General features: G+C 38.2%; 1 protein-coding gene across 1 annotated transcript in view; it reads right to left on the bottom strand.

Moving 5' to 3' along the window:
* The window catches only part of BRAF (B-Raf proto-oncogene, serine/threonine kinase), a 156,021-nt gene that overhangs the window by 71,068 nt on the left and 71,723 nt on the right, over positions 1 to 13,230 (bottom strand). The window contains exon 3 of the mRNA XM_060156529.1: positions 12,836 to 13,099. Coding sequence (XP_060012512.1) covers positions 12,836 to 13,099 — 264 coding nt within the window. The remainder of the gene's footprint in view (positions 1 to 12,835; positions 13,100 to 13,230) is intronic.

Here is a 13,230-nt window from a genome sequence, read left to right as displayed (position 1 = left end):
ATTTGGTTTTCCACTCTTATCACCAAGGGAAAGTCACCTATCAGTCCTTCATTCACTTCTGTAGGCTGATTTCTGTTCCTTCATGATACCTGTTCAACAGACTGACACACCAACAGAATAAAACAGAAAGACCAAAGCAGACTCCAACACATAAAGAAAATCAAAATAAAATAAAGGCAGCATCTGAAACAGGATAAAGATGAACTTTTAAATAACTGATGTTGGAACTACTGGAACCAATCTAGGAAAAAAAGGTTCACCCATACTACATACTGTACACTAGGGTAAATTCCAAAAGGATCAAATATTTAAATGTTGAAGGAAGGAGGGGACAAACCATAAAAGAACTGAAAGAAACACACGGCAAGCTCCTTTATAACCTCAAGTGAAGAAGCCTTATAAATCTATGATGCAAAGTCTGGAAGCCATAAAAGAAAAATGTTAAATTCACCTACACATAACTAAGAACTTTTTAGATGGCAAAACACACACAACATACTACAGTCAGCCCTCCATATCGTGGGTACCACATCCGTGGATTCAACCAACTGAGGATCAAAAATATTCAGAAAAAAATTCCAGAAAGTTCCAAAAAAGCAAAACTTAAATTTTCCTACTATAAGTAACCTAGAGATGATTTAAAGTATACAGGAGTATGTGCATAGGTTATATGCAAATACTATGCCATTTTATATAAGGCACTTGAGCATCTAAGGATTTTGGTATCCTTAGGGGGTCCTGGAACCAATCCCCTGTAGATACTGAGGGATGACTATATAAGCAAAGTCAAAAGACAAATGCAAACTGGGAAAAAAATATTTGCAACTTATATAAGAGGCATATAATCTTCATGATATATAAAGAGCTCCTGAAAAATCGAGATCAGGATCAACGGGCAAAGGACATGAAAGACAGTTCAGGAAAACAAAATATAAACGGCCTTCTAACTTATGAAAAGGTGTTCAACCTCAGAGAAAAGCAAACTCAAACTTGCCAAAATATCTTTCATTTATCACATTGGCAAAAATACAAAAGTTTGACAACATACTCTGTTGATGAGGCTATGGTAAACAGGCATCTCATACACTGCTGCTAACAGTGCAAGACTAAGCAAAACCTGTGAAGCAAAATTTGAAAGTTTCTTATCAAAATTACAAATGTAAATTTCTCTTTGATCAAGGAAGCCTACTTTTGGTATACCATAATTTAACTGGTCAACTATAGTACATCTATACAATGGAATCTATAGCTATAAAAAAGAATATTTAAGCATGCTATACGTGGAAATGGAAAATTTCCAGGATAGCCTACATAAACATTAAAAGCAAAATACAGAATGATATATACAGTATGATACCTTGTGTGTATGAAGAGGAGTGGAGAAATAAGAATATATCTTTCTATTTTCTTCTTGCTACATGAAGAAACCCAGAAAACACACACACCCACCCAAATAAAAATAGTTACCTAAAAGGTACAGGGGAAACTGGATGTAAAGAGGTAGAGGTGGAAACAAGATTTCCTGATGTAAATACCACATGAAAGAATTACCGGAACAACTCCTACAGAACACCCACTGAATGCTGGCAGAAGACCTCAGACCTCCCAAAAGGCAAGAAACTCCCCACGTACCTGGGTAGGGCAAAAGAAAAAAGGAAAAACAGAAACAAAAGAATAGGGACGGGACCTGCACCAGTGGGAGGGAGCAGTGAAGGAGGAAAGGTTTCCACACACTAGGAAGCCCCTTCGCAGGCAGAGACTGCGGGCGGCGGAGGGGGGAAGCTTCAGAGCCGTGGAGGAGAGCACAGCAACAGGGGTGTGGAAGCCAAAGCAGAGAGATTCCCGCACAGAGGATCGGTGCCGACCAGCACTCAGCAGCCCGAGAGGCTGGTCTGCTCACCTGTCGGGGCGGGCGGGGCTGGGAGCTAAGGCTTGGGCATCGGTCGAGCCCAGGGAGAGGACTGGCGGAATGAACATAGCCTGAAGAGGTTAGTGCGCCACGGCTAGGCTACCTGGGAGGGAGTCCGGGGAAAAGTTTGGACCTGCCAAAGACGCAAGAGACTTTTTCTTCCCTCTTTGTTTCCTGGTGCGCGAGGAGAGGGGATTAAAAGCACTGCTTAAAGGAGCTCCAGAGATGGGCGCGAGCCGCGGCTACTAACAGCGCGGACCCCAGAGACGGGCATGGGACGCTAAAGCTGCTGCTGCCGCCACCAAGAAGCCTGTGTGCGAGAACAAGTCACTATCCACACCCCCCTTCCGGGAGCCTGTGCAGCCCGCCACTGCCAGGGTCCCGTGATCCAGGGACAACTTCCCCGGGAGAACGCAGCATGGCGCGCCTCAGGCTGGTGCAACGTCATGCCGGCCTCTGCTGCTGCAGGCTCGCCCCGCACTCCATACGCCTCCCTCCCCCCAGCCTGAGTGAGCAGAGTCCCCGAAGCAGCAGCTGCTCCTTTAACCCCGTCCTGTCTCAACGAAGAACAGACGCCCTCCGGCGACCTACACGCAGAGGCGGGGCCAAATCCAAAGCTGAGCCCCGGAAGCTCTGAGAACAAAGAAGAGAAAGGGAAATCTCTCCAAGCAGCCTCAGGAGCAGCGGATTAAATCTCCACAAACAACTTGATGTACCTGCATCTGTGGAATACCTGAATAGACAGCGAATCATACCAAATTAAGGAGGTGGACTTTGAGAGCAAGATTTATTATTTTTTCCCCTTTTCCTCTTTTTGTGTGTATATGTATGCTTCTGTGTGAGATTTTGTCTGTACAGCTTTGCTTTCACCATTTGTCCTAGGGTTCTGTCTGTCCGTTTTTTTTTGTTTTACTTAAAAAATTTTTTTTCTCAATAATTAGTTTTTATTTTAATAACTATTTTATTTTCTTATTTTATTTTAGCCTCTTTCTTTCTTTCTTCCTTCCTCCCTCCCTCCCTTCCTCTCTCTCTCTCTCTTTCTTTCTTTCTACTTTTTCTCCCTTTTACTCTGAGCCATGTGGATGAAAGGCTCTTGGTGCTGCAGCCAGGAGTCAGTGCTGTGCCTCTGAGGTGAGAGAGCCAACTTCAGGACACTGGTCTACAAGAGACCTCCCAGCTCCACGTAGTATCAAACGGCAAAAATATCCCAGATATCTCCATCTCAAAACGAACACCCAGCTTTACTCAACGACCAGCAAGCTACAGTGCTGGACACCCTATGCCAAACAACCAGCAAGACAGGAACACAACCCCACCCATTAGCAGAGAGGCTGCCTAAAATCATAATAAAGCCACAGACACCCCAAAACACACCACCAGACGGGGACCTGCCCACCAGAAAGACAAGATCCAGCCTCATCCACCAGAACACAGGCACTAGGTCCCCTACACCAGGAAGCCTACACAACCACCTGAACCAACTTTAGCCACTGGGGACAGACACCAAACACAACGGGAACCACAAACCTGCAGCCTACAAAAAGGAGACACCCAAACACAGTAAGATAAGCAAAATGAGAAGACAGAAAAACACACAGCAGATGAAGGAGCAAGATAAAAACCCACCAGACCTAACAAATGAAGAGGAAATAGGCAGAATTCAGAATAATGATAGTAAAGATGATCCAAAATCTTGGAAACAGAATAGAGAAAATGAAAGAAACATTTAACAAGGACTAAGAAGAACTAAAGAGGAAACAAGCAATGATGAACAACACAATAAATGAAATTAAAAATATTCAAGAAGGGATCAATAGCAGAATAACTGAGGCAGAAGAATGGATAAGTGACCTGGAAGATAAAACAGTGGAAATAACTACTGCAGAGCAGAATAAAGAAAACAGAATGAAAAGAGCTGAGGACAGTCTCAGAGACCTCTGGGACAACATTAAATGCACCAACATTCGAATTATAGGGGTCTCAGAAGAAGAAGAGAAAAAGAAAGGGACTGAGAAAATATTTGAAGAGATTATACTTGAAAACTTCCCTAATATGGGAAAGGAAATAGTTAATCAAGTCCAGGAAGCACAGAGAGTCCCATACAGGATAAATCGAAGGAGAAACACGCCACGACACATACTAATCAAACTGTCAAAAATTAAATACAAAGAAAACATATTAAAAGCAGCAAGGGAAAAACAACAAGTAACACACAAGGGAATCCCCATAAGATTAACAGCTGATCTTTCAGCAGAAACTCTGCAAGCCAGAAGGGAGTGGCAGGACATATTTAAAGTGATGAAGGAGAAAAACCTACAACCAAGATTACTCCACCCAGCAAGGATCTCATTCAGATTTGATGGAGAAATTAAAACCTTTACAGACAAGCAAAAGCTGAGAGAGTTCAGCACCACCAAACCAGCTTTACAACAAATGTTAAGGAACTTCTCTAGGCAAGAAACACAAGAGAAGGAAAAGACCTACAATAACAAACCCAAAACAATTAAGAAAATGGGAACAGGAACATGTATATCGATAATTACCTTAAATGTAAATGGATTAAATGCTCCCACCAAAAGACACAGACTGGCTGAATGGATACAAAAACAACACCCATATATATGCAGTCTACAAAAGACCCACTTCAGACCTAGGGACACATACAGACTGAAAGTGAGGGCATGGAAAAAGATATTCCATGCAAATGGAAACCAAAAGAAAGCTGGAGTAGCAATTCTCATATCAGACAAAATAGACTTTAAAATAAAGACTATTACAAGAGACAAAGAAGGACACTACATAATGATCAAGGGATCGATCAAGAAGAAGATATAACAATTGTAAATATTTATGCACCCAACATAGGAGCACCTCAATACATAAGGCAAATACTAATAGCCATAAAAGGGGAAATCAACAGTACCACATTCATAGTAGGGGACTTTAACACCCCACTTTCACCAATGGACAGATCATCCAAAATGAAAATAAATAAGGAAACACAAGCTTTAAATGATACCTTAAACAAGATGGACTTAATTGATATTTATAGTACATTCCATCCAAAAACAACAGAATACACATTTTTCTCCAGTGCTCATGGAACATTCTCCAGGATACATCATATCTTGGGTCACAAATCAAGCCTTGGTAAATTTAAGAAAATTGAAATTGCATCAATCATCTTTTCCAACCACAACGCTATGAGACTAGATATCAATTACAGGAAAAGATATGTAAAAAACACAAACACATGAAGGCTAAACAATACACTACTTAATAACGAAGTGATCACTGAAGAAATCAAAGAGGAAATCAAAAAAATACCTAGAAACAAATGACAATGAAGACACGACGACCCAAAACCTATGGGAGGCAGCAAAAGCAGTACTAAGAGGGAAGTTTATAGCAATACAATCCTACCTTAAGAAACAGGAAACACCTCGAATAAACAACCTGACTTTGCACCTAAAGCAATTAGAGAAAGAAGAACAAAAAAACCCCAAAGTTAACAGAAGGAAAGAAATCATAAAAATCAGATCAGAAATAAATGAAAAAGAAATTAAGGAAATGATAGCAAAGATCAATAAAACTAAAAGCTGGTTCTTTGAGAAGATAAACAAAATTGATAAACCATTAGTCAGATTCACCAAGAAAAAAAGGGAGAAGACTCAAATCAATAGAATTAGAAATGGAAAAGGAGAAGTAACAACTGACACTGCAGAAATACAAAAGATCATGAGAGATTACTACAAGCAACTCTATGCCAATAAAATGGACAACCTGGAAGAAATGGACAAATTCTTAGAAATGCACAACCTGCCAAGACTGAATCAGGAAGAAATAGAAAATATGAACAGACCAATCACAAGCACTGAAATTGAAACTGTGATTAAAAATCTTCCAACAAACAAAAAGCCCAGGACAGGATGGCTTCACAGGTGAATTCTATCAAACATTTAGAGAAGGGCTTCCCTGGTGGCGCAGTGGTTGAGAGTCCGCCTGCCGATGCAGGGGACACGGGTTCGTGCCCCGATCTGGGAAGATCCCATATGCCGCGAAGCGGCTAGGCCCGTGAGCCATGGCCGCTGAGCCTGCACGTCCGGAGCCTGTGCTCCGCAATGGGAGAGGCCACAAGAGTGAGAGGCCTGCGTATTGCAAAAAAAAAAAAACAAAAAGAACCCCAAAAAAAACATTTAGAGAAGAGCTAACGCCTATCCTTCTCAAACTCTTCCAAAATACAGCAGAGGGAGGAACACTCCCAAACTCATTCTATGGGGACACCATCACCCTGATACCAAAACCAGACAAGGATGTCACAAAGAAAGAAAACTACAGGCCAATATCACTGATGAACGTAGATGCAAAAATCCTCAACAAAATGCTAGCAAACAGAATCCAACAGCACATTAAAAGGATCATACACCATGAACAAGTGGGGTTTATTCCAGGAATGCAAGGATTCTTCAATATATGCAAATCAATCAACGTGATACACCATATTAACAAATTGAAGGAGAAAAACCATATGATCATCTCAATAGATGCAAAGAAAGCTTTCGACAAAATTCAACACCCATTTATGATAAAAACACTGCAGAAAGTAGGCACAGAGGGAACTTTCCTCCACATAATAAAGGCCATATATGACAAACCCACAGCCAACATCGTCCTCAATGGTGAAAAACTGAAAGCATTTCCACTAAGATCAGGAACAAGACAAGGTTACCCACTCTCACCACTCTTATTCAACATAGTTTTTGGAAGTTTTAGCCACAGCAATCAGTGAAGAAAAGGAAATAAAAGGAATCCAAATTGGAAAAGAAGAAGTAAAGCTGTCACTGTTTGCAGATGACATGATACTATACATAGAGAATCCTAAAGATGCTACCAGAAAACTACTAGAGCTAATCAATGAATTCGGTAAAGTAGCAGGATACAAAATTAATGCACAGAAATCTCTGGCATTCCTATATACTAATGATGAAAAATCTGAAAGTGAAATCAAGAAAACACTCCCATTTACCATTGCAACAAAAAGAATAAAATATCTAGGAATAAACCTACCTAAGGAGACAAAAGACCTGTATTCAGAAAATTATAAGACACTGATGAAAGAAATTAAAGATGATGCAAATAGATGGAGAGATATACCATGTTCTTGGATTGGAAGAATCAACATTGTGAAAATGACTCTACTACCCAAAGCAATCTACAGATTCAATGCAATCCCTATCAAACTACCACTGGCATTTTTCACAGAACTAGAACAAAAAATTTCACAATTTGTATGGAAACACAGAAGACCCTGAATAGCCAAAGCAATCTTGACAATGAAAAACGGAGCTGGAGGAATTAGGCTCCCTGTCTTCAAACTATACTACAAAGCTACAGTAATCAAGACAGTATGGTACTGGCAGTAAAACAGAAATATAGATCAATGGAACAGGATAGAAAGCCCAGAGATAAACCCACGCACATATGGTCACCTTATCTTTGATAAAGGAGGCAGGAATGTACAGTGGAGAAAGGACGGCCTCTTCAATAAGTGGTGCTGGGAAAACTGGACAGCTACATGTAAAAGTATGAGATTAGAACATTCCCTAACACCATACACAAAAATAAGCTCAAAATGGATTAAAGACCTAAATGTAAGGCCGGAAACTATCAAACTCTTAGAGGAAAACATAGGCAGAACACTCTATGACATAAATCACAGCAAGATCCTTTTTGACCCACCTCCTAGAGTAATGGAAATAAAAACAAAAATAAACAAATGGGACCTAATGAAACTTCAAAGCTTTTGCACAGCAAAGGAAACCATAAACAAGACCAAAAGACAACCCTCAGAATGGGAGAAAATATTTGCAAATGAAGCAACTGACAGAGGATTAATTTCCGAAATTTACAAGCAGTTCATGCAGCTCAATAACAAAAAAACAAACAACCCAATCCCAAAATGGGCAGAAGACCTAAATAGACATTTCTCCAAAGAAAATATACAGATTGCCAACAAACACATGAAAGAATGCTCAACATCATTAATCATTAGAGAAATGCAAATCAAAACTACAATGAGATATCATCTCAGACCAGTCAGAATGGCCATCATCAAAAAATCTAGAAACAATAAATGCTGGAGAGGGTGTGGAGAAAAGGGAACACTCTTGCACGGCTGGTGGGAATGTGAATTGGTACAGCCACTATGGCGAACAGTATGGAGGTTCCTTAAAAAACTACAAATAGAACTACCATATGACCCAGCAATCCCACTACTGGGCATATACCCTGAGAAAACCATAATTCAAAAAGAGTCATGTACCAAAATGTTCATTGCAGCTCTATTTGCAATAGCCAGGAGAGATGGAAGCAACCTAAGTGTCCATAATCGGATGAATGGATAAAGAAGATGTGGCACATATATACAATGGAATGTTACTCAGCCATAAAAAGAAACGAAATTGAGTTATTTGTAGTGAGGTGGATGCACCTAGAATCTGTCATATAGAGTGAAGTAAGTCAGAAAGAGAAAGACAAATACCATATGCTAACACATATATATGGAATCTAAGAAAAAAAAAATGTCATGAAGAACCTAGGGGTGAGACGGGAATAAAGACACAGATCTTGTAGAGAATGGACTTGAGGATATGTGGGGGGGGGGGAAGGGTAAGCTGTGACAAAGCGAGAGAGTGGCATGGACATATATACACTATCAAACGTAAAATAGATAGCTAGTGGGAAGCAGCCGCATAGCACAGGGAGATCAGCTTTGTGGTTTGTGACCACCTAGGGGGGTGGGATAGGGAGGGTGGGAGGGAGGGAGACGCAAGAGGGAAGAGATATGGGAACATATGTATAACTGAGTCACTTTGTTATAAAGCAGAAACTAACACACCATTGTAAAGCAATTATACTCCAATAAAGATGTAAAAAAAAAGAATTACCTATTCAAAAAGGAAAAGGGGAAGGGGAGCACTGTCTCAAATTTTAAGGCTGAAAAGACTAAAAAGATATTTTCAAAAGAACCAGGTTAATGCCTCTTCTCCAAATTACAAAATTAAATGTCCCTGATTAGGCTGTCAAAGCAGCAATACCTTTTCTCTAAAATAATTTAAAAACAAGCATCCTACCTTAACAGCGATCTATAGTCAATGTAATCATCTGAATATTTGCAAAGGAAAATTTAGACCAAAACAAAATGTATCAGTCTAAACTTTAACATACCAGTTTTTAAAGTGAATATAAATCATCTTTTATCAATGGATTCATGATGGTCCACCACACTACCCTACTTTTGTGTATGTTTAAAATTTTCCATATAAAATGTTCTCTTAAAACCTTAAGAACTCCTTAAAGGAGTGGCCATCAAAATTCAGGTGGCCATCACAATTACTACATGTTTAATTATCTGAGCTAGTAGATTAATGTGGTAGTTTAAATTCTTTACAATGCAGACTTTATTAGATGCTTTAAGTAAACTTCATGATACACTGAGATCTCCTTGTATAAAACTGGCACAGATTATACATGCTAATATATGGGTTTTTAAAATAAACCTAAATTTATAGCTTCCTGCTTTTATCATAATTTATCTTGATGTCAAGTCCTTTTTTAGGAGTGTTAAACCAGTCATAATATAGTTTATTATTAGAGACTGTTAAACCAATTCACAATAAAAGGAAAAATTTAATATGATCTGCTTATAACATGGTCTTTTTAAAGTTAAAAGAGGCTGACTATATATACTACCAAAACTTCCTAAGGTGAAAGCGATTTTAGAATTAAGTATGCCTCCTGGTCAAGTTGTATTTAACTGACAAAGAACAAGTGATAAAGGTGGTAGGTCTTTTACTCCTAAATTGCTGGTCCCAATTAAATCGAAAACCAAAACTAAATTTAATCAATTACCTCTTTAGACCTCCAAGGGGGAAAACTTATCTAGCAACAGATTAAGTCCTTTCACTGTGGCAAAAGTTAATAGAATTTATGAGGAGTCAAGAATGTCCCAGACTTCACAGCTATTTTATTAAAATTAAACACAGTATTTTAAATATCAACATGAGTTAATACTGCTCCATATAATACTCTGCCTCACAAAGTTACTATGAGGATCAAATGAGAGTATGGGGGAACATTTTTACAAACTGTAAACCACTATGCAATAGGTATTCTTCTTGTCTACAAAAGGATGGAATGTGTAACTCTCTTTCATCACTTGCAGATCTTAGAGGTTTCTGCTTTACTTTTTGCTAAAAATAAAAGGAGAGGGAGGGTATTCCCTGGGGTTCTAGCATCTACTCTAATGATGTCCCTTTACTCAATCTATTCCATTAAAACTACTTACTTGTGCTAGTAAGAGAGTTAGAGTTTCCTACATGTTTTCGTGCTCTTTACATGTTTTTCCTCAAACTGGCTAAAACAAGAACAGCTTGTTTAGCTTCTCCTTAACCCTTCCAATCCATAAACATTTCTTGCTTTAATTACCACACAACCAAGGCATGATTTTGAAGGATCCAACATTGCCCTATCTGTTCCCACTGTCTTTCCTTTCATTATGTTAAATACAATCACACCTACTAATTGTTAGACACTGAGGAAACCAAAAAAGATAAGCTGGTTTGAGAGCTTTCTCCCCAAAGATGTTAAAATTAATTTAGCAGTTTTAGATATTTTTTTCAGACACCTGCTATTTACAGCCTTTGAACCAAATCTGCATTTCCCATTGAGAGATCCACTTACAGGTGTGCAACTTGGAAATACCCTGTTACTTGTAGACAAAGAGTCCTGTATAAAGATGTTCATATTTTAGCACTGTTAGTAATAAAAAAAAACCTGAACATAACCTAGATGTCTGTCAGGATAAACTATGTTAAATTGAAAAGAATCAGACCTATATGTATCAACACATACATATGTATACCTTGAAATTATAATAATTTTGAATAAAAAGGACAAGATGTTGAACATTACATACAGTATCATACTATTTTATATATTAAAAAAATGCTTATAGGTACATATCCATGTAGTAAAATATAAAAATTTCGATTGAATGTACCCCACATTTATCATAGTGGCTACTTCTTGGGGGACAAGATGGGATGAAGGATGTTTGGGAAGGGAATGGGACAGGTAAGAGGAACCTAAATATATATATATGTATGTACGTATATATGGATATATGTTATATATGTGTGTGTGTGTGTGTGTGTAATATGAAGCAAATATAACAAACATTAATACTTGTTCATTGTAGGTGACTAAACACAGGTGTTTAATATATTGTCCTTTATACTTTTCCATATAAATAAATTTCCTAAATAAAAAAGTTAAAAACCTTATGAATGTTCTTTTCTAAACCTCTGCTACTTCCTCAAATCAGCATGAATATGTTCATCAGTTTTTTTTTCCTAGTGGGAACTGTTTCTTTTTAACTTTCTATTTTTCTTTTGTTCTATGTTCTTTGAATTTTTCCAACTCTACTATGAAAAATTTCAAACACAGAAAATTAGGAGTGGTACAATTAACATCCAAGTTCTCTCAGATCCTAAAATTATTTTTTCATATTTGTTTTCTCTCTTTAACATTTTGTTTCCATCATACCATTTGAAAGTAAGTTCTAAATTGACTGACTGAGATAGAATTCAGAATAGTGGTTACTCTTGAAGGTGGTCACTGAATTGAGGGAGCACAAGAGAACACTCACATTAGAAATGTTCTATATCTTGGTCTGCATGGCACTTACACATGTAGAAAGTCACTGAGCTGTACACTTGAGATTTGTACACTTTACTATATGTAAGTTTTATTTCAAAAAAGGGGCGGGAGGGGGGTTGCAGGCATCATGACAATTTACTCCTAAATATTTAAGCATGTATTTCCTAAGAATAAAGACATTCTCCTACATAAAAATATCGCTATTGTCACACTTAAGAAAACTAATAATTCCATAAGAACACATCATATTCAATCAACACTCAACATTTCCTATCTCAAGAAGGACTTCTACAGCTCTTCCCCACCCTGGTCCCAAACCAGGATCACACAGCGCATTTGTTTGTTTTGTCTCTTTAGTCTTACTCAGTGTAGAATAATCCCCAACCTTTTATCCTCCATGACACTGAGTCCAGGCTGCTCGTCTTATAGAATGTCCACCTTCTGAATTTGTCTAATTGCTTCCTCATGGTGCTTAACTTTTCCCTTTATCCCGTGTTTCTTATAAAATGGAAAGTCCAGAAGCTTAACATTCAACACAATCATTTTTAGTAATAATACTTCAGAGATGATGACTCATCCACTGAGTTTTAAATTTTAAGGCTACCTAGAAATTCTATTTGGTTCCTTCTTAGGAATCTAATCCTGCTATTTTTAAGTCTTCTAATGCACTGATGGTAGACTGTTTCCTTGCATATTATAACTTGTGATTTTGACCTTGTCATTGAGGCATTCTGTATGTGAATTCCATGAGACCTATATGGGCTAAGGGAGGGTATGCATTTGTTTCTGCCCAGTTCCTGAATGCTATTACCACTTCAGGAGCAGTTGTTAATTTCTTGGGTTAAGAATTCCTGAATAATATAGATAATATAATTATGAACCCCACACGCTATGGTAAGAACAGGTCTATAGTTAAGAATTCACAAGGGAAACTTTAACCTTTATTTGGAGCCCTGGCACTAGTACTCAGACTTGAGTGTGGTTCAAGTTTGACAGGTATAAATGTCAAATCTGACACTAAAAACAATGCAATTTGTTCCAGTTAAGGAACACAGACTTAGGCACCAAATAATTATGTCTTTTCCATTCTTGTTTGAAATGGATGCTTACATTTGCATGACCACTGGGTATCACATTTCATTTTCAACAACTAGTCTTTCTGAAAAATACAAAGAAAAAGCAATGATGATATTAAAGTTGACTCACCACCGTCCTCTGTTTATTGGGCAGGAAGACTCTAACGATAGGTTTTTGTGGTGACTTGGGGTTGCTCCGTGACACATCTGTGGGATTTTGAAAAACTGAAAGAGATGAAGGCAGCACTGAAAGGCTAGAAGAGGAAGATGATGTAACGGTGTCTGTTGATGCAGAGCTAGAAACAGAAAAATCAGTTCCATTCCCCAGGGATTCCAATAACTGTTGTTCTCTTTGTTGGAGGGCATCTAGCTTGCTGGTGTATTCTTCATAGGCCTATAAAATAAAGTAGACTTACATTGAATCTGGACTTTTTCCTGACAGTAACAAAAGGAAATATGAAATTTAAGTCTTTGATTATAATCTCTTTATAATCTAGCTAACACGATTTTGTATTACAAATTACA

This window comes from Lagenorhynchus albirostris, chromosome 8, assembly GCF_949774975.1.
Source record: "Lagenorhynchus albirostris chromosome 8, mLagAlb1.1, whole genome shotgun sequence".
Classification (NCBI taxonomy): domain Eukaryota; kingdom Metazoa; phylum Chordata; class Mammalia; order Artiodactyla; family Delphinidae; genus Lagenorhynchus; species Lagenorhynchus albirostris.
This window is presented reverse-complemented; position numbering and strand designations above follow the sequence as displayed.